General features: G+C 40.2%; 4 protein-coding genes across 5 annotated transcripts; 3 read left to right on the forward strand and 1 right to left on the reverse strand.

Annotated features, from left to right (window-relative positions):
- On the forward strand, positions 1 to 7,105 carry LOC124407011. Its single transcript, XM_046882786.1, has 24 exons — positions 1 to 106; positions 292 to 345; positions 410 to 571; positions 683 to 845; positions 937 to 1,058; positions 1,156 to 1,400; positions 1,487 to 1,665; positions 1,730 to 1,910; positions 1,998 to 2,112; positions 2,197 to 2,356; positions 2,499 to 2,626; positions 2,717 to 2,765; positions 2,807 to 2,871; positions 4,467 to 4,520; positions 4,729 to 4,890; positions 5,056 to 5,218; positions 5,332 to 5,453; positions 5,540 to 5,784; positions 5,872 to 6,050; positions 6,114 to 6,294; positions 6,389 to 6,503; positions 6,578 to 6,737; positions 6,806 to 6,933; positions 7,024 to 7,105. The coding sequence occupies exons 1-24, from the start codon at positions 1 to 3 to the stop codon at positions 7,074 to 7,076; spliced, it is 3,291 nt and encodes a 1,096-aa protein (XP_046738742.1). The 3' UTR covers positions 7,077 to 7,105.
- Positions 7,106 to 7,241: 136 nt separating this feature from the next.
- LOC124407018 lies at positions 7,242 to 15,877 on the forward strand. Its single transcript, XM_046882799.1, has 29 exons — positions 7,242 to 7,727; positions 7,882 to 7,935; positions 8,001 to 8,162; positions 8,245 to 8,407; positions 8,478 to 8,599; positions 8,680 to 8,924; positions 9,000 to 9,178; positions 9,237 to 9,420; positions 9,494 to 9,608; positions 9,705 to 9,864; positions 9,974 to 10,164; positions 10,341 to 10,449; positions 10,959 to 11,000; positions 11,128 to 11,137; positions 12,322 to 12,478; positions 12,685 to 12,770; positions 12,853 to 12,974; positions 13,093 to 13,232; positions 13,295 to 13,348; positions 13,422 to 13,583; positions 13,687 to 13,849; positions 13,920 to 14,041; positions 14,108 to 14,352; positions 14,431 to 14,612; positions 14,684 to 14,864; positions 14,963 to 15,077; positions 15,158 to 15,317; positions 15,391 to 15,518; positions 15,595 to 15,877. Exons 1-29 carry the CDS (start codon positions 7,589 to 7,591, stop codon positions 15,645 to 15,647), a joined length of 3,945 nt encoding a protein of 1,314 aa, XP_046738755.1. The 5' UTR covers positions 7,242 to 7,588; the 3' UTR covers positions 15,648 to 15,877.
- Positions 15,878 to 17,039: 1,162 nt separating this feature from the next.
- LOC124409842 (synaptic vesicle glycoprotein 2C-like) lies at positions 17,040 to 24,699 on the reverse strand. Of its 2 annotated transcripts, none has more exons than XM_046887753.1 (12): positions 24,396 to 24,699; positions 20,231 to 20,290; positions 19,793 to 19,954; positions 19,546 to 19,708; positions 19,356 to 19,477; positions 19,033 to 19,277; positions 18,772 to 18,929; positions 18,505 to 18,694; positions 18,256 to 18,370; positions 17,982 to 18,141; positions 17,798 to 17,925; positions 17,040 to 17,719 (listed from the first exon to the last, which is right to left on the reverse strand). In XM_046887753.1, exons 1-12 carry the CDS (start codon positions 24,421 to 24,423, stop codon positions 17,643 to 17,645), a joined length of 1,608 nt encoding a protein of 535 aa, XP_046743709.1. In that variant the 5' UTR covers positions 24,424 to 24,699; the 3' UTR covers positions 17,040 to 17,642. The 2 variants fall into 2 exon arrangements, with proteins under 2 accessions (XP_046743709.1, XP_046743700.1); XM_046887744.1 differs by lacking the exon at positions 24,396 to 24,699 and adding an exon at positions 20,896 to 21,169.
- Positions 24,671 to 26,547, forward strand: LOC124407024. Its single transcript, XM_046882812.1, has 9 exons — positions 24,671 to 24,674; positions 24,791 to 24,953; positions 25,012 to 25,133; positions 25,202 to 25,398; positions 25,463 to 25,608; positions 25,678 to 25,814; positions 25,889 to 26,029; positions 26,093 to 26,252; positions 26,412 to 26,547. Exons 1-9 carry the CDS (start codon positions 24,671 to 24,673, stop codon positions 26,545 to 26,547), a joined length of 1,206 nt encoding a protein of 401 aa, XP_046738768.1.
- The last annotated feature ends 13 nt before the right edge of the window (positions 26,548 to 26,560 follow it).

The following is a 26,560-nucleotide window of genomic DNA, read 5'->3' on the forward strand; positions in this document are numbered from 1 at the left end:
ATGGCTGAGAAGAACGAAGGTACCAAAAGATGCGATTCTGAAAAAGTTCAGGAGGTGTTTACAATCTCATTTCACACCGAAGAATCCCAGCCTGTTTCGGTCATCGGTGAGCTTAATTAATTTGTTTACTATCGTTGGAGTCTACATCGTCGAGTGAGTAACCGAATCCTATAGTAACACGATTGTCACCAATTTTTCTCTCCCCTTCTCTAGCGTTGCTTCTTTACAATGATGGACCAAAAATCTGCACAAAAAACTGAATCACCTCTCCTTTTTAATTTGCGTTTTTAGTTCCTGATGAATCTGAATCACCGCGTGACTTTGAAGAGGCCATTGAAGCTACCGGTTCGTATTCACTATAGCAATCTCGTCACTTATTCTGCCTGGCTTATCACGCACGTTGATTTAGGCTATGGACTCTATAACGTTCTACTACTGTTGGCGGCTCTACCCGGAGCTTGGGCGAACTTGTTTGACACAACGGCAATTTCCTACGTTCTTCCGACAGCAGAGTGTGATTTGAAGATGACTTTATTCCAGAAGGGACTTCTTAACGCTGCCATTTATGCTGGTAATGTGCTGGAGCAATCGGCATATAATAACAAAATTCAAAGATTTCTCTAGACGTCTCGGTTCGAGGACTAGTAAAGAAATTGTAACTGTAAAAACTGTAATTTTTCAGGCATGTTCACCGCGGCATTTCCATGGGGAGTCTTAGCTGACACGAAAGGCCGAAAGACTCTACTTATGATTGGCTACTTAGCCGATTGCATTTGCAATGTTTTGAGCAGCATGTCTCAGAGCTTCTACGTTATGCTGGCTTTTAAGTTCCTTAGTGGATGTATGTGAGTAGAACAAGAAATTGGAAAATGTTTTTTAAGTGTGCATCGACAGACAAAGTTGAATATTTATATTTCTGAACTTATTGCTGTTCAGCATGAGCGGACCCTTTGCGGTGAACATGACGTACCTGGCGGAATTTCACGGTGCCAAGTATAGGTCGAAGATGTTGTTATGGGCTCGTCTGTTTCCTTCTTTAGGGAGCATAGTGCTTCCAGGTGAATCTTAACTTCATTGTACACGTTACGTTTTTAGCTTTCCAGCCTAACGAGAAGAACGAATTGTCTATTCAGGATTCGGTATATTTTCGCTTAGGATTAGCATGGATGATACTCCCTCAGTCCTGGTCATTCGTCCTGTTTGATGGAGTATTTGTGTACAATTCTTGGCGCATCTTTATTCTGATCTGCAGTCTCCCAGCGTTCCTGGGATTCCTGGCATTATTCTTTTTCCCAGAAAGTCCAAGATTCCTAATTTCCCAGGGACGAAATGACGAGGCGATGAAGGTCTTCAAAAAAATGTATACCATGAACACTGGAAAACCTCCGGAAACCTTTCCGGTAATATAGATAATTTTATAGTCAACGACCTGCCGTAGTCGATACTTGTCTAACTTTTGGCAACCCTCGAATTTTTATCTTCACAGGTAAAAGAACTGTATCTGGAGACTCAGAAGAAACAAACAGAATGTACGTTGGATCAAAGTAGCATGTCTGTTTGGGAAAAGACTCGAAGTGGTTGGAGTCAAATTAAACCCCTTTTTTGCAAGCCGTATGTCAGCCAGTTTGTCCTGATGACGACCATCCAATTCGGAGGCCTGCTGGGGTAAGTGATTACCACTAGGGTCACAATACTTGGAAGCAACATTAACATGTGAATTTTGACGCAGCATGAATACATTGCGGCTTTGGATGCCTCAGCTTTTCACATTGATGGAAAATTTCAATTACGAAAATCGCGATGACAACTTGGGTCCCGCAACTTTGTGCGAAATGCTAACTTCGCCCGAGCCTTTAAACGCCACGAATTCTGAGGAGTTCAACTCTACGATAGGAAATGCCTGCGTTATTGTAAGTTGATCAGAGCAAATTGTAACCCATCGAGTTTTTACTTTTACACAGTATTTTTGACCAAGTTTTTTCAACGACAATTTTCAGGCACCAATTCACAGCAGAGTTTACATAAACTCTATAATCCTAGCAGTCACCACTGTGTTAGGTTGCACACTTGCTGGTAGCTTGGTTAATCTAGTTGGGAAGAAAAATCTGCTACGTGAGTTCAGAAACTGATATGTCAACTCAATCGATTGAAACTCAATGAAATTTTCCCGGATACATGATACATTTTTCATTCTAGTGCTGGTTTATATAGCTCCGGCAGCTTGCAGTTTCTCGTTGAACTGGTCGCCAAGTTCCGATGTCACGTTAGCTATTTTCTCCATCTACTTGATGTTCACTAGCATCGCAGTCACTTCTATCATTAGTTTTACGGTCGATTTGATGCCTACGTCTCTGAGGTTTGTTTAAATATGGTTTGTAAGTAGATTGTTGAGTGGGAATGCAGTGATTGTCTCTACTTCTGAGAGCTAAAACCAATTTCAAGCGATCTTTGAAAAAGAATTTCATGCACATTTTACCTTCGATTTAATCCACTTTCAGAGCAACTGCTGTCAGTTTGACAATGTCCATTGGTCGCATCGGTTCTATGATTGGAAATCTCCTGTTTCCGCTACTTCTGAGTACAGGCTGCATGGTCCCCTTCATATTTGTCGGAGGATTCCTACTCGGTGAGTATCATCTTTACGATTATACCCAAGCTCACAATTAGTTGCAGCGTACCTTGATGCTCAATCCCGTGATCTTTTGTGTGTTTACAGTTTGCTTCGTACTATCAATATTCATCCCTAAACCTCCCGAAAAGTTAATGTGAAATCTCGAATTGGATTTTCGCTTCACAAACTCAACAGCGCTTCATCTAATCTCTATCTCATCATTCACGTGAACGACACTATCGTGATCACCGAACTGCAGTGTTAAGTTTACGTAGGTACAACATATAACTGTTTTCTGTACAGTCATGTTATTAACTAGCAACATATTTGCAATTTATTATATTAAAGCCACGTGACAAGCACGCATGGTTGTCGAAACACCTTAAATCGATTATATTACGTACAGTATTTATAAAAATCACAAAGACTGGAGAAACTAAGAGTGCAATTATTTATCCTTACTGCCGATGGAGTGGATGGTAGATCATTACCCGATTTAGACCACGGAAAATTCTGTAGCTGCGCAATGGCCAAATAATTCCTCGGTTCGTGGACACTGGCCTTAGCGTCGAAGTCATAATCATATGCTTGCGCAAGCGCGATGGATTGACGAAGTGCTTGACTAATTGTAAGCGTTTCATTACAGTAGAGATAAAAACATGTATCTACACGCAGATTGGAGTACAATTTTAGTATTTTTACGTATAAAGTTAACGCCTGCCAATCTGGTTTTTTTCGGATTTACTAGTAAAACGAGTGAACAAACAATCTCAAGAGATCTGAAGGTCGTTAACTTTCTGGCCACTCGTACACAATGGGTGGCCACATGTTTCAGTCTGCAGATGAGAAGGCAACCGTGAATTCCTTCTTGCATTCGTTTTCAACCGTTGGTCAAACTCGCACGTTGGTGAAAAATTAGTTCCCCAGCTTCACAATATTCGTCTTTGTAATTTTGGTTCGTGGACATTGCTAAGAAGGTAAGGAAACATTTAGAAGAAACCGGCGTCGAAAGTGCTGAATATATTGACTACACTTACCTTCGCGAATTTGCAAAAATATGAAAGTTTTCGTGCATATGGATATCATAACAATCGTAGAGTTGATTACGGTGTAGAGTCCATTCGCTTTAAGACGAAGTAAAACAGCAGTTGTCTTGAAAATATTTGCTGATTTTCATTTTTCCAAACAAACGGCACTGAATACGAGGTATCCATACCAAGTAACAATCACGCGATAAATCAAGGAAGGTTGTCGAGTCACTATATTCAGATGTTAAGTGAGTGAGGTATCAATGCACGTAATCCAGTTCGCACTCACCAGTTTTTCGCCACCGTTCACTGCAGCTGGTTGTATGATCCAGAATAGGAATATCGTAGTTCTCATATAGAGAAAATTTTTCCCAGCTACGTTATCGCGTCGAATTGTATCTGCCTGACCCACGCATTTCCGTTAGTGAAAAATGTCTGATGCCGATACGAAAGAACACGATGCAGAAAAAATCCAACTTTATTCTCCTCCAGCCGGCGGTAAGTTATTGATAATTACTGGAATCAGTTAATATTTTTTTTATAACCATACCATTTCGACACACATTAACACGCATGATGCTATTGGCCCTTTTCGTTCAATCCAACTGCTGTTATGATATCGCTTTGCGCCTGTGCGTGTTACGTAATTTTCACTATTGACCGTTTTTCTTTTCCGATGCAAGTACTCCGGTAAAATTTAAGATTAGTATTACTTGTAACTATCTGTACAGCAATCAGAATACAAAGTTAATGTATCAGATTTACATTCGTAAAACGGCGAAGTATGTTTAATGTATGATCAACTAATAACCACTTTCATTTTTCAGGTTCTGGTGAGTTGAATACTCTACATGAATTCGACGAAGCCATTGAAGCAACAGGTTTGTCTTTTAAACTATTGGAATGAACGATAAAAATATTTTCACAGTGCATTCCCGATTCGCGTCTGAAACAAACAAAGCAAGTGAACACTGATAGAGTGAAATGAAACTCCTTATGATCGTTGTTATTGATTACTTATATTATGCAAATTAATTTAACTGTTTAAATATTCTGACAAATTCCAACCTTGAATATGATTTTTTCCAGGCTACGGATTGTTCAACGTCCTTCTAATTTTGGCAATTCTACCAGGAGCATGGGCAAATTTTTTCGACACAACGGTGATGTCTTACGTTCTCCCAATAGCTGAATGTGATCTGCAAATCACACCCTTCCAGAAAGGGATGCTCAACGCTGCTGTTTACGCAGGTATTATACAAGACTGGGTAACAAAAATTGTCGATGTTCCTGTAAATGTAAAACAAATTCGAATCGAAGATGTGTATTTGATAAGTTTTTTGTCCTAAGATCCCTTTATCAACATCAGACATGGAAGTTACGTTAACATGTACAATAAAAATGTCAAATTTTTAGGAATGTTTACCGCAGCATTTCCCTGGGGTGTCTTAGCTGACACAAAGGGACGAAGATTGCTTCTCATGGTGGGATACAGCTGTGATTGCATTTGTAATATTTTGAGCAGCATGTCCCAGAGCTTCTACGTTTTACTGACTTTCAAATTCTTGAGTGGATGCATGTGGGTAGAACAATTGAATTACCACGCAGTGTTGGATACTTCTGGTCTCTTCTGATTTCTAAAATATTTTTTAAGCGATCGAACACTTGTCTGTTAACCTTGTGTTTTTACAGAATGAGCGGTCCTTATGCGGTTAACATGACGTACTTGGCAGAATTTCACAGTGGCAAGTACAGGTCAAAAGTAGTGCTGTGGGCTCGCCTTTTTCCTTCGTTAGGAAGCATCGCGCTTCCAGGTGATCAGTAATTGAATCGTACACGTTGAGCACCTTTTCCTGCACTGTATAATAAGAAATATGTGTAATTTATTTTTTCCAATCAGGATTAGCATGGATTATAATTCCTCAGCCCTGGTCATTTACCTTATTCAACGGAATGTTTGTATACAACTCCTGGCGAATCTTTATTTTGATCTGCAGCATGCCAGCTCTCCTTGGATTCATTGCTCTACTATTTTTACCAGAAAGTCCGAGGTTCTTGATGTCCCAAGGTAGAAACGAGGAGGCGATTAAGGTCTTCCAAAGAATATACGCTATGAACACTGGAAAATCACCGGAAAAATTTCCCGTAATATCGTTTATTTCAATCTATGAAGGTACATGTGTACAGTGATTAACTGAACCTTCCATAAACCACGAAATCTTATTTGGAAAGGTGAAGGCACTTCGTCGGGATGATCACAGACAGAAAACAGAAGCTGCGGATAACCCGAGAAGAGTTTCAGTCTGGGAACAAATTCGAAACGGTGCTGCACAGGTCAAACCTCTATTTCAGAAGCCGTATTTCTATCGCTTCCTCCTGATCGTCACTATACAATTCGGAGGCCTTCTCAGGTACGTTGTCACCATTTATTCACAGCACGAATGCGGAATATTAACTTGCCGTTTTCTGCGCAGTCTGAATACGGTGCGTCTGTGGATGCCTCAGCTCTTCACATTGATGGAGGACTTTGAACACAGAAAAAGCAACGGTGACTTCGGTCCTTCAACTCTGTGCAACATGATAAGTACACCGAGTAACGCAAACTCTACAAAGTACGACGAATTCAACTCCACGTTGCCGATAACTTGCACTGTGGTAAGTTCACCTTGTGCAAAATTAGTCAAATATCTATTCCGGATCTTTCATTTTTATATTTTAATATAATTTTAAAAATTTACAAAATTCACAGGTTCCTGTCTACAGTAAGGTTTACATCAACTCCATGATCCTGGCAATTACAATTGTCATAGCTTGTTCACTTGCCGGGAGTTTTGTTAATCGGATCGGGAAGAGGAATCTCTTGCGTGAGTATTTTGTACGGTCATATAATGCAATTCGAATTTCGTTGGAAAAAAATTATCATATTTTCTTCTTGCAGTGGTTGCTTTCTTGATCCCAGCTGTTTGCGCATTTTCGTTGAACTGGTCGCCGAATTCCGACGTCACGTTAACGCTTCTTGCCATTTACATGGCTTCTGGCAACATCTCGATCACTACTATCATCAGTTTCACCGTCGAGCTAATGCCGACGACTCTCAGGTTAGTTGCGAATTCGGACTAACGACACATCGAGGTAAAAAAAATTTATTTAAATCTTCTGGTTCCAGAGCAACGGCTGTTACTTTGACCATGGCCGCCGGTCGGATCGGTGCGATGTTCGGAAATCTCCTGTTTCCACTGCTTTTGAGTGTAGGCTGCATGGCTCCCTTCATATTTGTCGGAGGCTTCTTGCTCGGTGAGTTTATATTTTTATTCAAGAAAAGTAAAAATCCCTTAAGATCGATTTTTATCATACTAAGATCAATGAATTTTTATGTGCACGCAGCCTGCTTTATATTGTCCATCTTCATTCCGAAACCTCCTTCAAGACTGACGTAAGATTTTGGATGGATTTCGTTGGCGCCTCAAGATCACCGTCACAATTTTAATTTTTACCTTCGTACTATCTTTATCTGAACAATAATCATTCACTTATACTGTGTATAAGGAGGATGCATTTTTTTTTCTTTGCATTATTGTGAAGTGCTTTTCCTTGTGTACTTATGTATTAACTGCAGAATACTCACTCAACGTGCTTTTAATTCCTAACGAAGCATGTGCTGTCTGCATGCATGATCATCGTCACGATTGTACATACGTATACATATACCTATAGCTATATATTTAGTTATTTGCATAATAAAATTCTTCCGTAAACACTTATGACGTGAGAAATTTATTCGACAGTGTTATGATGACGATATACCTGGTCTACCTGTATGTAAATATAGAACAATTTTAATAGCATTACTCACTATCAGCGATACTATCAAAGTAAGTACAAACATTATACCTATATATACGTGCGATGGTACATCAGCTCAAAATCCTACCGTCCATATTTCTATTCCATGAAATTCCTTCATTGTTGTCTCATTTTCAACCAAGACGAGATGTCTGACGGTGACATGTCAAATGGGAGAAAAAAAAATGGTGAAGTGTTCACTATTTCGTATTCGCCTTCAGCTCAGTCATCCGTAATTGTAGACGGTGAGTCGTGTAATTCACTGTTCGCTGCTTAATTATCACGTGTTTTTTTTTTTTTGGCAAAGATAATGTAATATCAGTCAAGTCAGCTACGTGTTCACAAGTCAAACGCCCTCAGCTCTCAGTTTTTAAACATTGTTCTTCCTCTCACTTACAGAACAGAATGAATCGACGACGCCATGTGACTTTGAGGACGCCGTTGAAGCAACTGGTATGTATGATACGTTACGAATTCGATTAAATGGAAGATCGTCATTTTTAGATAAAAATTTCCAGGATACGGCCTGTACAACTACTTGCTTCTACTGGCCGTTCTTCCGGGAGGATGGGCGAGCTTCTTTGACGTTACTACAATGTCTTACGTACTTCCATCGGCTGAATGTGATCTTCAGCTGACGCTGTTTCACAAGGGAGTTCTCAACGCGGTGACATACGCCGGTAACACGAGCAGCTGATTGAAAATTCATTCCGACGTTTATCGCTTTTCAAAACCTGATATTTTGATTATGGGATTCTTCAGGTATGGTGACATCGGCGTTCTTTTGGGGTTTCTTGGCTGATACAATGGGGCGACGTTCTCTGCTAATGGCCGGCTATTTGACCGATTCTATTTGCAATATTCTGATTAGTACTTCACAGAGTTTTCACGTTTTACTTATCTTCAAATTCCTCAGCGGAATCATGTGAGTACAAGCGAAAAGCGATGGCTCTAATAATGTCGGTGTTATGTGTAGAACGAATTGATGTGTTTAGAATAAGTGGTCCTTTTTCTATCAACATGACGTACCTGGCAGAGTTTCACGGCGTTAAGTGCAGGACTAAAGCGCTAATGTGGCTCAGCATGTTCCCCTCCATGGCCAGCGTGGCACTTCCAGGCGAGTTTTTGTCTCAACTTGAAGTCAAGACGGTTTCGCAAAATTTTATTAAAGGCATTTACTATTCCAACTTGGAACAGGCTTGGCATGGATAGTGATACCTCAGTCGTGGTCATTCTCCCTTTTCGATGGAACCATTGTCTACAACTCCTGGCGAATCTTCATCTTGATCTGCAGCACACCCGCACTGCTAGCGTTCTTGACTCTACTGTACTTTCCGGAAAGTCCCAAGTTCCTGATGTCCCAAGGTAGAAATGACGAGGCGATGAAGGTCTTCCAAAGGATGTACGCCATGAACACTGGAAAACCGCCGGAATCATTTCCCGTAATGTCGATTATGCCAGTATTCGTAGAAACTTCTATACATCCTCATTGTAACCGTCGATCTTTTGCACGAAAGGTGAAGGAACTCTGTCAGGAACGTCAAAAGAGCCAAACCGAAGGTTTGGATGAAACAAGACGCGCGTCGGTTTGGGAGAAGGCTCAGAGTGGTTGGGCCCAGATAAGGCCCCTCTTCCTAAAGCCGCATCTCGCCAGGTTTCTCCTGATTATCGCCATCCAGCTCGGATGTATGCTCAGGTACGTGTTGCTACACATCGATACGAGGCGTAGGGATTCACGTTAATTTTCAACGCAGCATGAACACTCTTCGTCTCTGGATGCCGCAGCTTTTCACAATGATGGAAAACTTCGATTACGAGAATCGCGACGCCAGCTTAGGCCCTCCCGTCTTGTGCGACATCATCATGGCTTCGAACCCTTCAAGCGTCACACGCGATGATGCATACCTTAATTCTACGGTTGTGAGTACCTGTGTCGCGGTAAGTTCCTCTGACCAAGACACCGCAGCATTAAGTTGTACGCATTTCTCTACTCTTGACCAAGTATTTTCAGGCACCCGTTCAGAGCAGGGTTTACATAAACTCGATGATCATCGCGTGCACAGCTATCATAGGCTACATGCTTGCCGGAACTCTGGTTAATTTAGTCGGCAAGAAAAACCTCTTGTGTAAGTATGTCAGAAAGAAGTCAAGTGCGATTAATTTTCACTAATGATAATTAATATCTCGTTAGGATTAACCATATCGTGTCTTCTTTACTGCAGTTATGGCTTACGTGGTTCCAGCAATGTGCAGCTTTGCGCTGAATTGGTCACCGAATTCCGACATGACGCTAGCCATTGTGTCCATATTTATGGCTCTAGCTAGCATCTCTGTCAATATTATTATTAGTTTTATCATTGACTTGATGCCCACGTCGCTGAGGTTTGTTCAAATTAAATTAATGGATAGTTATCATTATACCCAAACTCAAACGATTTACTTTTTTCATACATGTATATCAATGCGTAATCAAAGTTTCACCGTGTTTCAGAACAATGGCTGTCAGTTTGACAATGTGCGTTGGTCGCTGCGGTGCAATGATTGGGAATCTGTTATTCCCAATTCTTTTGAACGTGAGCTGCATCGTACCCTTCATGTTTATCGGCTGTTTTTTACTCGGTAAGTGTAATGCTCAAGGAGACTATATATGCATCTGTCCCAGACTTTATTCAATTAACGTATAACAACTCACACTCCATCGCTCGTTTATTTTTCAGTCAGCTTAGTATTGACCATTTTCATACCCAAGCCGCCACCGAAATTGGTTTAATAGATGTTAAGAATTTCTGTACGATGAATTTTCCGAATGATGAACCTCCCGTACAACTTCGATTGCCAACTCTTTCGGATGCCGTAAGGTCGACACACAGGGCAAACAATGAGTTGCACTCCATCCGATAACCTTCCGGAAGTAGCCTACGTACCTGCCTCCGTCAAAGGAACCCCCAATGATGGGCAATCTGGACAGTAATACGAAGAAGAGTAATCGTAGACAACGCGTAACCGATATTCGTCACAGAAGGATGATCCAATTATGGTGGGAAACCAACGACCAATCGAGGGAAAGAGGAATCACCTGACGACAACGGCGAGATTGCTAATCCGGACTCCGAACTCTGCCTATTCTACGCTCAACCTGCCAGGAGACAATTGAGTTCCCACCTCGCTTTCCTGCTTAGATTTTCTTCAGTTTTCCTCCTTCCTTTTCCTTCTATCGTACTATCGTTTGTTCTATCGCTACCGTTTAATCTTTTTCACCCTTTATCGTTTTGTTCTACAGTTCAGCTTCTTCCTTTCCTCTAAATTCAATCTCTTCTTCATCTCGCGATTTTTCTATCGCTAAGTTTCTTTTTCGTTAAGCTCAGTGTTTTCTTATTACCGTCACCGCCTAAGGTAAGGCTTCTGCCTTTGTATCGTATCCTTACGAAGTTGCTCTAATTTCTGTTTCTTTTATTGTGTCTTAATTATCGTTTTAGCCAGTATCGTTGTGAATCAGAGTCCACGAACATTGAGGTGCTGTAAGCCGTCGTGTGACTGCATCATTTCGTTAAATAATTAATTTTCGAAAACTGAGCTACTTCGTAACTACCGAATAAATATCTTTTGTATTTCTGATTTTCTTTGATATTTGTAATTTTGTGTTAGAATTTCTTTTGTAAATTCTACCGTCTCTTACTACCGCTATCTTTATTTTCTGTACTAGTATTGCCTATGGCTTTCAAATGTCAATCTCTCTTGCTAACTACCGTTTATCGTAATATATATTTAATTTTTTGTCACTACCATTTCGAGCTATCGTCAATTCTATCAACTATCGATTTTCGCTAAAGTTTCACTCTTCTTGTAACTCAAAAAATTAACAGTTCTCTTAGTGTCGTTTTTCGAAAACTTGGAGAAAATCACATCGCCCAGTGACGTGTAGTTTTGAGTAATCTTTTTGTATTACATCACTTCTCCCGATCTACGACCAATTTTCTTTGCTAACTATCATCTTTGTTCGAGTTATCGTTTAACTTCTTCTATCGAAAATCTTTTAAACTACTCTCGTTGACTAATTATCTTTTGCTACCTTCCTGTTACGAATTTGACTGATCTAACGCTTGTAAATTAATTGATAATACATAACTGATTGACTTGTTAATTTCCTTGACTCGAGCTTACTTCTTTATTTCTTTACTTCCCTTATTCCTTAACTATTGTAACTTCCTTGGATACCGCCACTCTACCAGTTCGTGTGAATACCTGAGTCTAGCCAGCCATACAACGGGTTCTCTAATCTTTTCCCTTTTGTTTAAAAATTGACGCTGAAGTGTCTGGCGCCCAGCGAGTACCTTTCCTTATCGTTTAATATCGTACCAAATGGTTAGAGAATCGCACCAAAGTGTCAACGGTAAGTCCTCGTCAGAGGGTAACAGAATTTAACGTTATAGTGTATTTGCACGATGTGCATAGGTAAATATTGTATGTAGGGGTGCGTAGAAATGCGCCATCTGAGCAGCTTGACAATCGAATTTATACTGATTCCATCTAAATAAATTAATTCCAAACAAGCATTCCGTATTTATCGTTATCTAGAGTATAATATGAGACCGTGCACAGAGAAGAAGACTGGCATCAAATATTAAAACAGCAAGGTCGCGATATTGACTGCGATGAAAACCAAGGTGTCAGGGGTCACTTTAATTGTCTGAAAATAACTTGGTATCAGTCAGCATCCGTGCGACGATAACGCCTGAGAAATTGTAAATCTTGTACACAATTGAAATCATCTCAAGGAATAATTAGAGACAGCCCAGAGTGGTATCTGATGCTGTCTTCTAATTTCTTGAATATTATTAGAGATCTGTAAAAAGCTTGATTGTGATAATAAATGACCAGGGAGATGAATTAGATTTCTTCAAGAAAGGAGTACCGTTTCCGGCCGGAAAAGTACCAGATTCCATTATCACGGTAAAGCAAATATTGAATTTTTTAAATACGGAGAAATATGCGTGCAGTGAGTGGAGGAACTTTATCTTTTCTTGAATTATTGCATTCGGCAAGATACCAATATTTATTGCTGTGAGTAATTGCGGTAGCCTTGATGTGTAGCATGAGTAACGATAACGCCATCGTTGCAAGATGATTGCAATAAAAATTGTTTAAAACGTCGATTGTCATGTAAGCCGTCTTCTGAAATCCACTTCATCATTCAAAAAAAAGTCAGGCAAATAGATGTGGAAAATACCACTGCCCTGGCAGCTCATTTGCACGAGCTCGGCGAACTTCAGCGTAACTTCAGTGAAAAGGTACGGGGGAAGTCATAAATAATTACCATTACTGAGTTTGCAACTGTGGTCTCATCGTCAATGTTTGATTATTCATTTTTAGAATATATTTGGCCCAGAACCACTGACACAAAATCAGATATCACGTAAGCTGGTCGCGACTGATACTCCAGAGAAATCTTTTCTCCTTCTTCATTCAATACCTGAAATGTCTACATTATTTAGGTATAAAGTAAACAACGTTATGTTTGCGCGATAATGCTTGGTATCATACAGCGATACTATCAGATAAATAGATCTTGAACTGAACTAAATTTCTCTCGCACCAAGGCATCCCGGAGTGAATTCATTCAGATCTAAGTTACTTGCACGGCGACGACAAAATGCCTGACGAAGAGAAACGGGACGTAACGAAAGAGACTTGTAAGATATTCACTGTCTCATTTCCAACCGAAGCTCAGCTTCCCGTCGGAGCTGTGAACGGTGAGTTTTTACGCTTTTTAATTTTCCAGAGACACTTTCATCACTTTTAGTACCGTTTTCAGAACATAATGAAGCGGAAAAACCACGTGACTTCGAGGAAGCTGTCGAGGCCACAGGTGAGTGTTGTCGATTTTCCGATTTCCTAGTTCTCTGTCGAACCATTTTTTAGTCATTCATCCTCTTCTCTAGGCTATGGACTCTTCAACTATTTACTTCTGTTGGCAACACTTCCGGGAGGATTCGCAAGCGTCTTCGATTCTACAACGATGTCGTACGTTTTACCATCGGCTGAGTGTGATTTGAGTCTGACATTGTTTCACAAGGGAGTTCTCAACGCTGTTACTTACACAGGCAAGATTTTCCCTTTACAGTTACTGTACCGTCGTCATACACGCAATAAGAATTTTGCATCGAATGAAATTCTACTCTAAGAACTTGCATTTCACTCACCCAGGAATGATGTCTTCGGCGTTTATTTGGGGCTTCTTGGCTGACGTGAGAGGTCGACGGTCTCTTCTGATATGGGCATACCTGGCAGATTCAATATGCAACGTATTGTGCAGCATGTCGCAGAGCTTTTACGTTCTGTCGTTCTTCAAATTCCTCACCGGATTCATGTGAGTGTAGAATCCGTGCACCTCGCTACCCGGAATCGGTTCTTTCATTACGCACTGATTTCTTCTACAGCATAAACGGCCCTTTTGCAATCAGCATGACGTACCTCGCAGAGTTTCACTCTTCCAAGCACAGGGCTAAGACTTTGCTTTGGTGCAGTTTGTTTCCCTCATTGGGTGCAGTCGTGCTTCCAGGTAAATTTTGAATACCATTTATCGCAGCTTCTGAATATGCAATACATCAAACGAAACTCGGAACAGGCTTAGCGTGGCTGATAATTCCTCAGTCCTGGTCGTTCACTCTGTTCAACGGAGCTTTCGTCTTCAACTCTTGGCGGATATTCATCCTGGTCTGCAGCATGCCTTCGTTGCTGGCATGCTTGGCGTTGATGTACTTCCCGGAGAGTCCAAAGTTCCTCATGTCTCAGGGTAGAAACGCCGAGGCGATAAAGGTCTTCCAAAAAATGTACTCGATGAACACTGGAAAATCGCCTGACACGTTCGCGGTAATTTTGATTATTGTGATTTTCGAAGAAACGTCCTTCTCACGAACATCGTGTAACCCTTTTTCCTTGTTACTGAAGGTAAAGGAACTCTGTCAGGAGCGTGAAAAGGATCAAATCAACGATACGGTAGTTGACCAGAAAAGCGCGACCATTTGGGAGAAGACTCGAAACGGTTGGGATCAGATAAAACCCCTTTTCAAGAAACCGCATCTCGCTCGGTTTCTCCTGATAATCACAATTCAGTTTGGAAGTATCCTAAGGTGCGTCGACGTTGGCGTTAGTTTTTCTAAAAGTTTAAACAATTCAATCGAATATCGATGTTCCGTTACAGTCTAAACACGCTGAGATTGTGGATGCCTCAATTATTCGCAATGATGGAAAACTTTGACTACGCCAACTATGACTACAGCTTGGGTAACCCGACTCTGTGCGAGATAATAACTATGAAAAATGACACGAATTACGTGGTGAATAGTTATACGAACGACACGGTTCCGAACTCGTGTGTTGCGGTAAGTTCAAAAATTTATAACACTTGCGATAAATTAATAATAGATTCTGGCTACACCACAATGGAGCTTCAACTCGTTCTTGTACATTGTATTCGCAGACAGCTGTTTCCAACAAAGTTTACATAAACTCGATGATAATTTTCGGAACTGCCGTGATAGGTTACACCTTTGCTGGAAAATTGGTGAATCTGATAGGAAAGAAGATTCTCATGCGTAAGAATTTCATATCACAAGCAAAAAAAGAACAATCAATTCGACCTGATACTAATTTCCTTTTTTCCTTTCGCAATCAGAGGTGCTCTACGTTATTGCAGTTATTTGCATTTTGGGACTTAACTGGTCCTCGAGCTCGGACGTCACTTTAGCAATTCTTTCCGTGTATACGGCTTCGACGAACATCGCGATCACCAGCATCACCAATTTCATCGTTGTCCTGATGCCCACGTCTCTGAGGTCTGTAATAAAAGAACGAGTCGAAACGAGACGAAATATTTTATTCAAAATTGAGATAACTCCGCTGTTTTAGAACAATGGCCGTGAGCTTGACCATGTGTGTTGGCCGTGCTGGAGCGACGATTGGAAATCTCTTGTTCCCGATACTACTGAGCGCAGGATGCATGGCACCTTTTACGTTCGTCGCAGGGTTTTTAATCGGTGCGTATTTCGCAAGAATTAAATATTATCAGTGAAAAATTACTCCGCTTCAATCCTTTTCTCTCTTATTTTTCAGCCTGCATCGTGCTTACCACTTTCATACCGAGGCCTCCGACAAAATTAACGTAAAAGACTGGAGAATGCAACGATTTCCTCACACTCAATAGGATCGTTCGTTATTTTTGTGCCGATTACCTGTGCATCGGTGGTTCCAAAGTGCTGGATTATTGTTCTTGTTTTCCAAAATAGTCCTCATTGTGAATCCATTAAAATGAGGAACTAGCACACGCAACAGAAGAAGCCAGAACAACTGTAAAAGACTCATATATTGTAAATTGTCAAGTTAACTGAAGAGATAAAAATACACACGAATTTTATATTTTGTGATGCGGATATTTATTGCCTTCCACCGGAGACGTGACCGAGAACTTACCGTGTTCACAACGAAACTGGCACCCGCGATGACACTTGAAACAAACTAATCTTACGAAAAACATCGCAAAATTTTGTTGAACGCCCAGCGTGGTCTACACGCTTCGAAACCTTTATCTTCGTTGAACCTCGGCTAATACATTTATTACATTGCAAGCACCTGCTATCAGAGTGCAGTTCACTCTTTTCATATTCACTTGCATAGCGAGTGTCTGTTATGGAGCGGAAATATTTTTTTACGAAGTATATAAGCATGCTGAAAATAATAATATTTGTCTCCTCTTCTCAAACACAGTAGTGACTATTCGTTATACTGAGTTATCGCCACAAATGTTAATTACTCCCGCAAATACCTAGTTATCTGATCTTCACTTATCGATTTTGAATCAGATACAAACGAAAAACTTCAACTTGCGTAGAATCAAATATTAGAATGAGTAGCTATATTTTAGGTATAACTTGAAATTTGTCATTTTAAATACTAGGCATGCAATCTGGTATCAGTTATTGCATGTTTTAGTCAGCTACAGCCAGGAATAAATTCCCCATGTCTGAAAAATGTGTATTTTTAAGGCGATTGTAGGAAAGAAATATCATGAGGCACAGCCCGAAAGAAACCGTTTATTTTCGAAACGATTTCTCATTTCCAAACACCAGTGCTCGACAACGAACAGCAAGTCATGCCATTGAGAAATACTGTGCAAACAATTCCATACTGCAATTTTCTTTTCTTACCAGGTACATTTTGCAAATAGGAGAAAACACAAAAAATGTCTGGGGCTTGGTGTTAAAACAATCTTCGTATTCTTTATTAGACATAGAATTTTTTCGTAGCTTGCGTAAAAAAGTAGCTAAGCGTATATCGTAAAAACCAGCGATATTTGATTATTCAATTGAATTCATTTTGTTTTTATTGTGTTTATTGCAATTTTCATTTATACTTCCTTTGTAAAAATGTATATCTAAAATTACACAATGAAATTAGTTGATTAAAATTTATGTTTAAACAGAATTTCTTTTCTTATCTGCCAACATTAAAAGTTTGCTCGAATAAGATGACATAGTTTTCAGCAACGGTGAAACAAATAAATTTCATCCGTATCTGGCGACAGTTCAACAGAATGTTTTGACTGGACGTGACCTGAACCTTGTCTTCGCAAATTAAAACGCGGTTCCATTCAATTTTTTTAATAATAAAAATTTGTCCACAAAAAGGACAACCAACTCACAGTGTGACGGTTTTACTAGCCAAGGCTGTAAAAAAAAGCCGTGAACGTAACAACGCACATACATATAGGATAAGATCAGAAAACAATGTTTAGATGTTGAATGAACAAAAACGTATCATTGTTTATTACGAAAACATATCAACGTATTGTTCGTTTCTTCGCTTTCTATTTACCATTTTATACTCAGACGCGTACATTAACAATTATTATATATTTCGGAGAATCGACCTACCTCGCACGTATCATCCGACACGTTGTACTATACATTTAATAGCAACGTACTAACGAGGTATATTTGTAAAACTTGATACGTGAATCACAGTCACCGTGCTAATATATATAAAGATATTTTGCAATGAAAAAATCCTACCTACATACCATACTCCATGACTTAGACTCAATAGCTTACAATCCAGCGCTATAATTATTTACTATCGCAAAATAATGTTGCAAACCATAAGTATTACTGTTTCAAATCCGCTTCTTTACTAACCGCAGGTATTTTACCGGATGGTAAAATTATCGTCCAAACTGCACAGGCTGAAACACGCGTAGGATCGTTTTTAGGTAAATTTTGATATCTTGAATGAAAGATAAATTGAATATTAATTCACTCACCGAGACACGCGGTCCCGATCATTATAAACGGACCGAGGCAACCGATGTTCAAGAGAATTGGGAAGAGCATATTTCCCACAACAGCTCCGATTCGTCCGAACATCATCGTGACGCTGACAGCCATGGTTCTGCGTGGAGGATGAATCGAGTGAATTTCAGAATGGTCAAAACTCGGAGATCTTACCTGAGGAATGTTGGGAAATTGTCGACTATCACGTTCACCACCGTTGCACCCCCGATACTCGCGAGAGCGACGAATACCGACGATAAACTGAGAATCACTCCCGTCTCCTGGGCCCAGTATAAAGCCCCGCAACACCCACCGGCACCCACGAAACACATGACTGCAACAGTTTGGAATTATGACTTGAGTCTAGGGAAATGACGAAGAAATGGTGACAGCCATGTCCAAGCAATATGTGTTCCATGACATCCCCGTAATATAAAAGTTGCCTCACTCATAAGCTTCTTCTTCCCAACCGCGTTTATGAGACTTCCGGCCATCGTGTATCCGATCACACCGGTCAGAGCGATGATCACCGAGTTCATGTAAACAGTGGAGTCCAGTACCATCTGAAAAACGGAAGTCGAACTTCTTCTATTTCGATATTTTCAAGGATCACAGGTTCTGCAGGTCCTTTTGCCAAACGCATTTCTCACTATAATTCCACGGTCAGTAGTGGATCATTCAATACTGCGATTCTCACCTCTGTACAAACTGGCTCAATACTCGTCGTTTTGTTCGTTACGTCGGTTAAATTTTTTTCGAGATGCTTAGTTGCGTCAAGCATGTAGCACATGGTGGGTTTCGCTTCGGATGCTGAGGTGGGATGCAGCTTCTCGTAGGTTTCGATCATCGCGAACAGCTGAGGCATCCACAGTCTGAGCGAGTTTGAGCTGAAAAAACACCCCGGAGCAAGTAGTTTTTCAGTGTTTTGTGGCTGGACTAAGTTCGTTGGTTTCGCAGCACTCACCCTAAAGTGGCTCCGAATTGAATGGATGTGATCAGGATCAGCCGAGAGAGGTTCGACAGCTCGAAGAGGGGCTTCATTTGACGCAAACCGCAGCGCAACATGTGGACCAAGCTTTTCCCGGAAGCTTCTATCGACGTCTCTTGAACGAGACTTTTGACCTGTTGAAATGACGGCGTGGGGAGTGTGGGATTTGACAAATTTTGTCACGATAACGTGAACCTTAGTAAATTGTGGCTTATAATTGGCGAAAAATATACTCACGGCATACGTGTCAGGGTGGTTTCCGGTGTTGACCGAGTAGATCTTCTTGAACACTTCAAGGGCTTCGAGGTGTCGTCCCTTCGACATGAGAAATCGAGGACTCTCCGGAAAGAAGGAGAGTGCCAGGCAAGCGATGAACTCAGGCACAGCACAGACCGCGAGGAAGAGTCTCCAGGAGTTGAAAACCATCGAACCACCGAAGAAGGTCCATTCCCAATCGAGCGGAATGATCAGCCACGCGATGCCTGAAAAGTACTTGATAGAACATCGTTTCGTCTCGTTTTAAGACGAGTAGTGTTAAGATAGTTAGAAGTACTGCTCACATGGCACTGAGATATTTCCTAGCGAGAAAAATACTCCGAGCCACATGTAACTCCGTGATCTATGCTTTTCGCCGTGAACTTCGGCCAGATAAGACATCAAGGCGGCGTAAGGGCCGGAAATTCTGCAAGTGGAATATCGTTTGGTAAGAGTACCGATCACGTATTGAAATAGTAACGATAGAGTACTCACATGACGCCGTTGAAAAATTTGAAGACTAGCAGTATCCATGAAACCTGGGAAAAACTGCTTGCTAGATTGAAAATGGCGTCGAAGAGGTAGCCATAAACGAGTATTGTCTTGCGCCCGAACATGTCAGCCATAAATCCCCAAGCGAACGCGCTGCAGATCATCCCTGTGGGAAAATGCAGTGAAAGTGTTTTTAAGTGGAATAAATGGAATTTGGCGGATGTCGGATAAGTCGAGAAACTTGAATTACCTGCAAATGCCATAGAATTAAGAAGACCCTTATCAAGCAAGGTGAGTCCAAGGTCGCACTCGGCCGACGGTAAGACGTAGGACATGGCTGAGGATGCGAAAACACTTGAACATCCTGCTGGTATGATGGCCAACAGCAGAAGATAATTGAACTTTCCATAACCTGTTGGGATTTGATGTTATATTTTAAATTACAACGTGAGTTGAGCGATTTTTCATAATCGAAGGGTGAAAATGTGTTTGGGAAAAATTCTTTCCCAAAGAAATTTTACTTTTCATTTCTTTTTCTTTTGTAGAAAGACATAATTTATCCTTAATCTCATATAACGAACTAGATTTGTACGCGAATGGCCTAGTTTTTTTAATTGCTTGCCTTCTCCGAACCAGCGCGATCATGAGTGATAGATACAGAATGGAAAATTATGCGCATCGTTATTACCTGTTAGTTCTATTGCACGTTCGAAATCTATTGGTCCTTCCTCTATTCTCGGGTTGTCACCTTCAACACAAAATCATTGGCACAATTGATAATGTGTTAATCACGTTTAGGATTCTAAGAACTCACTGTCATGTGGATTCTTCCATGAACCCCAAATACAACTAGATTTAATTTCTGTCAACACTGTTCAAGGGTCGAGATCAAAGAGAAATGAAAAACAGAAACACTGGTCACCCAATTGACGTGATTTCAAATTTGCGGGGAAAAAAAATTGTATACGATTTTGTATGATCGACAATAATTTGAAAATATACTGTCGAATTTGACAAATTTCGTGAAAGTATTTTTTCCTGAAACGCAACGTATTCAAAGAAGTTTATTAATAGGTACGAGAAAGCCAAAACTGCGTAACATTGTGCGATTCCAGTTGAGCATTCCGTGAATTCTGTATGGTCTATTCGAATATGTCAATACAGCTTAGCACACACAGGTGATGCGAAGTCTACACTATATTTTCTTTTTTTTTTTTTTTTAATTACTGAATGGCGGCCGGCCATCGTTGCTTGGATTCATAGTCCAATTTGTAACATTGATCTTGAGGTGCAGAGCAGTGAAATAAGGAAATGATAATTATTTAAACATAATAAAAATTTTTTCCGACTCACCATCAGTTACGTTAACAGTTTCCGTTCGTTCCTTGGGCAGAGAAATTGTAAATAGATTGTTGTCCTTATTATTGTCAGATAATAAGCCGCAAGGTTTTAAGGACTTATACATAATATCCCCGATTTAATATTCGTATTTTTGATTAGAAAAGTACCTTTTTCTAATGCTAAAAGCAGGTTTACAAGAAAGCTAAGAGGAGTATAGTAATTAAGGATCGGTATAGAGACTAGTGCCGCAGTGTTAACCCGGCAGAAACATAAGATCCACTGACACCTTTTACCGTGAACAAGCGTGAACAAGCGTGAACAAGCGTGAAGGCTTCGATGTCTCATATTTTCACAGTGGTTTGCGTATTTACATGTATCCGCCAATACATGAAAGCTTCGTATAGATATGAGGATCCGATGGAAAACTTACAGTTCGAAAAGTATGTATTATACCCTAGTAGATGGCTACCTATAGATACACTCAGCGCTGATATTTACTTGGACTTAATTTAGTTTGGTCGGTAGTATAGTGCAGCCTTCGGAACAACAAAGATTAGAGGAAAAATTTATCTACGTAGAAGTCAGGTAATTAAGTCAAGCAAGAAGAATTCCCGCATAAAAAAACGCAGAAACTATTCAAGAATGAAATTTTCAACTTTATCTTTTATTTTTAACCTGCCTGAAATTTAGAACATAAATGAAAATTCCAGATAATAATCTTAAATTTTTTTTTTTGCCTCGCAATATTCATTATGGATCATTTTGAACGAGAGCGTAAAAAAGTGATGAAATTTTTTACTGACAAATTTTTCCTTGATCTCAGGTCATTCTGAGTAAATTCAAATTTAAGTTTTTTCCCAACGTTTTCTCGAGGTAAGTAAAAATCCCGGCATTAGTAAAAACTTTCACTAACAATAAATACAAAATTAATAACTGTTTAATCGCAATTAGTAATACCAGCAACGAATTCAAGTCTTTGTACTGATCTCCCCACAGGATTAATCCGTAAACACGTGACAATTATTATGGCACTAATAATTCGCAAAATGAAAAGTAAAACGGGGAAAACAGCAACTATACTCTCTTCATTGCTTTTTACCGCTGTACGAAAAATTCGAATTTATTTCACCATTTACGTCAAATCTGCCGATTGTAGTTCTCAAATTTTCACCAAAATGCTACAGAATTTATTTAATTCTTTGCACTACTGGGACAGCGATACTCCACGTCGCCGGAAAATATGTGACTAAAAAGTAAAGACTGAAAGAGAGACTGTACCTTCTGAGTAAAAATAAAAATAAAAAACCGGAATTTAAGGCGCGATACGTGTTTCATTTACAGTATGAGTACAGTTTTGTTAACGACAAGGTAATTTAGAACTTTGATGGCGGTGCATGGCGTTATCAAAATATCGATTAGCTTTTTTTAGATAGTCTGCACTTTCCGCACATCACAACGTCACTGACAACGTGTTGTCCACCATTGATAAGGTAATTGGTGGTTTGTTAGTTAACCGGGGCTATACCGATTGCACTTCCGTCGAGTTTTTACCGTTCAAATATCCGTGTTGAGTAAAACGTCTGAGAAACAGCTTTAAGCTGATTGTGAACCAAAAGCGCAGTAAAAAAATGTTAATATTCAATTTGAATATTAATAATGTATATATATACAATATATATATTAGACTTGTCCTTAAGAAGAGCAAAATCGAATTTTAATGGTCTTACCACCCAAATTGGTTTATAATAATTTTAAAAAAATGTCAGAATTTTTGAATTTTGAAATGTCAGTCAGTCTCTGTATCGCAAAAAAGAAGAGAATAAAGATGTGATTGTTCTAGCTCAAAAATGCTTGTATCGAATTCCAAAAAATTCGACAAAAAGGTAACATATCTGTCAACATTTTCTGAGAATTTAAGATTTTTTAGCTGATAATTATGGCAGCGGTAAAAAAAAGATTAATTATCATTACGAAAAATCAATGCTTTTCTTATGAAAAAAAGTAAGGCTTTATAGCGGTGGGTAAATATAATGGGGAAAATTTTTTTAAATTTTGACATTTTTTTAAAATTATTATTCCCCCAATTTGGGGGGTAAGAACATTAAAATTAGATTTTGCCCTTCTTAAGGACAGGTCTAATATATGTATTGTAACGTTCGCGCTGTTGGTACCGCGATCTGCAGTACCGACAATGCGCCGGTGAGAAATCTTTGTCCTTTTTTATTGTTTATATCTTTTCTAGGCTAATTAATAAGGACATCCATATGTCAATAAGAGTGAATGTATCGTAAGTCGTGTCTCAGCTCGGGTTTTATCCGTCGCTATGTTCGTGAGCGCGGATTTTACTCGTGCTCCTAGCTCCTATCTACGTTTATTGTGTTAGTGCCTACGCTATGGCGCAGGTTTTATTCGTTACTCCTATATTTTAAATGGGTAAGTCGTGATGCGGAAAAATGTATTCAAGTGTTGATAAAAAGCATATGTTTTAATTTGGGTGAATTTCTTTGAAACGATATATTTTACTTTGACGCATCAACCTACTCAAAACGCTTTGTTGATTTCTAACTTAATTCAAGTTGATTATATGAATAATGCTTAATAATCTACAATAAGTATAAAAATGGTAATAAATAAGGTAGTCTGTAAAAAAAATAACAAAAATATGCTTTTTTGGTATCTCAGATTCTTGTCTTGTCCCCCCTTAGTTTTACCTCCACCATGCAGAGTTTCTGTACAGTTGATAATAAAATTACAGGCCGCATAATGACGGTTAATCATCCATCCCTGCCTCACCCTGGACAAGATAATCGCTTATAGGGAAATACCCGGAAGGGTATGGCGGGTTTGTATGTAATTATTATTATTATTATTATTATTATTATTATCACCACCATCATTTAAATATAATTATAAGTCTATGATCAGTGTTATGTAGGTAAGCTGATAACTTGCATACGACAATTTATCAGACACGTGTGTCAATCGGCGTACAAATTTTCTTGTCGCTTTGTTCTTACAGGGTCTAGTGTACTAATTGAGCTTGGCACAATTGTGTATATATTTGTTGATGTTTTGAAATTCACGTAATACTTTGAATAACTAATTAGCTTTCGATTGACAGATTATCCTTAACCTCAAAACATATCAGCAGAATAAAGTGAAAGTTGGCAGGCTGAGCTCTGAGAAGTTCACGAGTGAAATTTGCTGTGAAGACAGACGCATAAATCTTGCCGAAATTACAAGTTGGTCGATGACTGGTCGATGCGGAATTTTAAGCAGCTGACTCTAGCCAAACCAAGTTTGAATGAAAATTTCAAACATGGCGAACCTCGTGAAAATTAGGGAGAATGGTAAAGAGCAGTACAAGTTCCGTGTAATGATAACTTGCAGCCATTGCTTCCTCAGCATTGATTCATAGAAATGAAGAGATTGGAACTTAACATAAGATCATTGAAATTATTAGAATTATTCTTCCACAGATGGCAAGGAAAAAACTACAATCGGTTACTCACTTGCGGTAGAAAAAGCCGGTGAGTTCATTCTTATCCTTATACTCTCTGCACGTATCCAAGTTCAAACTACGTCCAGTTCCTATTCCTTCAGGCTCCGGCCGACATCAGTACAGAGTGTTGATCCTCTGTGGATTAGTCATCGCCTCGATATCCGGTCCAGGAAGTTTTCTGACAAAGTCGCGTAGAATTATCAGCTGCGATTTGCATCTCGACAGGGATCAGCAAGTCAGGATTGACACTTACACCGTAATTGGTTTGTTCCATATTTCTTAAGGATGCGTTGGACGTACAGTCGAGTCGAAAATGCATCGAAAACTGATACTTGAAACCTTCGTTTAACCCCGTTTTGATTCAACGCCCTCGAAATATCCTGAAAATCAAACTTTGGCCTGCAGCTTTGGTCATCGGAGCTCTGCTGATCGCAGTTCCTGCAGACTTTGCCAGTCGGCTCAAGTCGTTGATAGTTTCTCTTGTGAGCTACGGTCTCGGCACCTTGGCTCTCGGTTTTTGCACCGGCTTCTCCTGCCTGGCGTCTTTCTCTGCCTTCAGAGCATTCTGGTAGCTCCTGGATAATTTCCCGGTCCCCAAACCCTCCTAATCGCGAATAATGCTCCAGGTCATCAGCCCTGCTCTGTGTGACGACGGTCTACGTCGCCGAGCTGCAGATTCCCCGGCACCGAGGAAGAGTCCTGGTCTTCCTTCAGGTCTTCTGGCTGCTCGGGGTCGTCGCGATTCCAGGTGAGCAGCAGCTCTTCAAGCTATCGAGAAAACGAACTTCTTAACAAGTCGATTCCTTTAATTAACAGCACTACCAATCTCCTGGCGAATTTCGCAGTTCTTTTTCGGCTCCCTGGCTCTCGTCATCGCTGGACTGGCGGCTCGTTACCTGACGGAAAGTCACAGGCTTCTCTTCTCCATGGGCAAGGATGAGCGGGCTCTTGAATGCCTGAGAAAAATTCATAAGAACAATTCTCCGCAGAGTGAAGAGCAGCTGGAGTATTGGGTTGGTGAATGCGAAAAGTGTCCGGTTGTGGATTGCTGGACTTTATAGTTCCGCTGACTTTCAGGCGTCCCTCGACGGACTCAACGACGATCTTCTCTCCTCGGGGGTGCAGAGCATCGGTGAATTCAAGACCTACGTTCCGAGGGCCGTACGACCGCCTTGTTACAGCGCGATTATCGTCTTGCAGTTTCAATTCGTCTTCCAGCTGTGGTGAGTGAGCCAATAAATGGATAAAACGTTGTGCAAGAAATGCATTTCCGAGTGTCTTTGTGCTTGCAGCTACTTCACCATGAGCTACTGGTTCGGCGATTTGAACTGCCGGCAGGTTCTGTGGTTCCAAATTCCAACGACCCATTCCGAGTGTAAACTCGGAGTAAAATCACTCGAGGATAAATACTCCTCGCAGAACAGAAACGGTAGATATTCCTTCGGTTCTCATTTGTACTCCTGTGTGGTCCTTTTACGCAGTTGACCGGATAACCGGTTTCAGAATTGACATCTTCGTCCTGCAGCTCGTCGAGCATCGATCCCAGTTACGAGAAAGAAGTGTTGTTCGTTGCTCTCGCGACCCTTCCATTTTTGGTTTTCATGATCATGCGTATCGATCAGTTAGGCAGACCTTGTTTTATAGGTAATTTGCAATTTGAAGGTCACTTTATTCGTGTTTATCTTCATTTTCCTATGGATTTTATAGCCACGAGTCACGTGATCGGTGGCTTCCTCGCGTTCTGCGTGCATTACGTGATCGGCACGGAATATGCTCTGTTTTATACAAGCTTGATGGAAGCCATGTGGATCGTGAGCGGAGCCGCGTCGTCATGCCTCGTCGTGGAATTGTCGAAAACGCGATATCGGTAAGAGAAAGTATAATTTCTTCGATTAAGCCAAGAGTATCTTTTAGTTGCGGAAAATTGAAAAAAGTCAATGCCGCTGTATTTTTTTTTTTTTTTTTTTTTTTTTTCATACCCTATACAGTTACAATAACCACATGCTGTGCATTTTATTATGTTCAGGGTTCTCGGCGTTGGATTGGCGAACAGTCTTGGATACTTGGGAATGGCGATGGGAACGCACGGTTTACTGTTGATGGAAGGAGCAGGTTGCATTGCCGTAATATCATTGAGTGGTATAGTGCTAACAGGTGTGTAAATGTATACAATCT

This window comes from Diprion similis, chromosome 1, assembly GCF_021155765.1.
Source record: "Diprion similis isolate iyDipSimi1 chromosome 1, iyDipSimi1.1, whole genome shotgun sequence".
In the NCBI taxonomy this organism is placed as follows: domain Eukaryota; kingdom Metazoa; phylum Arthropoda; class Insecta; order Hymenoptera; family Diprionidae; genus Diprion; species Diprion similis.

What these genes read in the sequence shown, in the direction of transcription:
- LOC124407018 (XM_046882799.1), top strand. Translation starts at nt 7,589, where the DNA reads ATGAAATTCCTTCATTGTTGTCTCATTTTCAACCAAGACGAGATGTCT. An exon ending in GGCCAGCGTGGCACTTCCAG is followed by an intron (nt 8,600 to 8,679) that starts GCGAGTTTTTGT and finishes AACTTGGAACAG; the next exon opens with GCTTGGCATGGATAGTGATA. An exon ending in GGAAGCTGTCGAGGCCACAG is followed by an intron (nt 13,349 to 13,421) that starts GTGAGTGTTGTC and finishes CCTCTTCTCTAG; the next exon opens with GCTATGGACTCTTCAACTAT.
- LOC124407011 (XM_046882786.1), top strand. Translation starts at nt 1, where the DNA reads ATGGCTGAGAAGAACGAAGGTACCAAAAGATGCGATTCTGAAAAAGTT. An exon ending in CAATTCGGAGGCCTGCTGGG is followed by an intron (nt 1,666 to 1,729) that starts GTAAGTGATTAC and finishes ATTTTGACGCAG; the next exon opens with CATGAATACATTGCGGCTTT. An exon ending in AGGAAGCATCGCGCTTCCAG is followed by an intron (nt 5,454 to 5,539) that starts GTGATCAGTAAT and finishes TTTTCCAATCAG; the next exon opens with GATTAGCATGGATTATAATT.
- LOC124407024 (XM_046882812.1), top strand. An exon ending in CGGGGTCGTCGCGATTCCAG is followed by an intron (nt 25,134 to 25,201) that starts GTGAGCAGCAGC and finishes TTTAATTAACAG; the next exon opens with CACTACCAATCTCCTGGCGA. An exon ending in CTCCTCGCAGAACAGAAACG is followed by an intron (nt 25,815 to 25,888) that starts GTAGATATTCCT and finishes AACCGGTTTCAG; the next exon opens with AATTGACATCTTCGTCCTGC.
- LOC124409842 (XM_046887744.1), bottom strand. Translation starts at nt 21,007, where the DNA reads ATGTATAAGTCCTTAAAACCTTGCGGCTTATTATCTGACAATAATAAG. An exon ending in TAATTCTATGGCATTTGCAG is followed by an intron (nt 19,709 to 19,792) that starts GTAATTCAAGTT and finishes ATTTTCCCACAG; the next exon opens with GGATGATCTGCAGCGCGTTC. An exon ending in CAATTCGGAGCCACTTTAGG is followed by an intron (nt 18,695 to 18,771) that starts GTGAGTGCTGCG and finishes GTGTTTTTTCAG; the next exon opens with CTCAAACTCGCTCAGACTGT.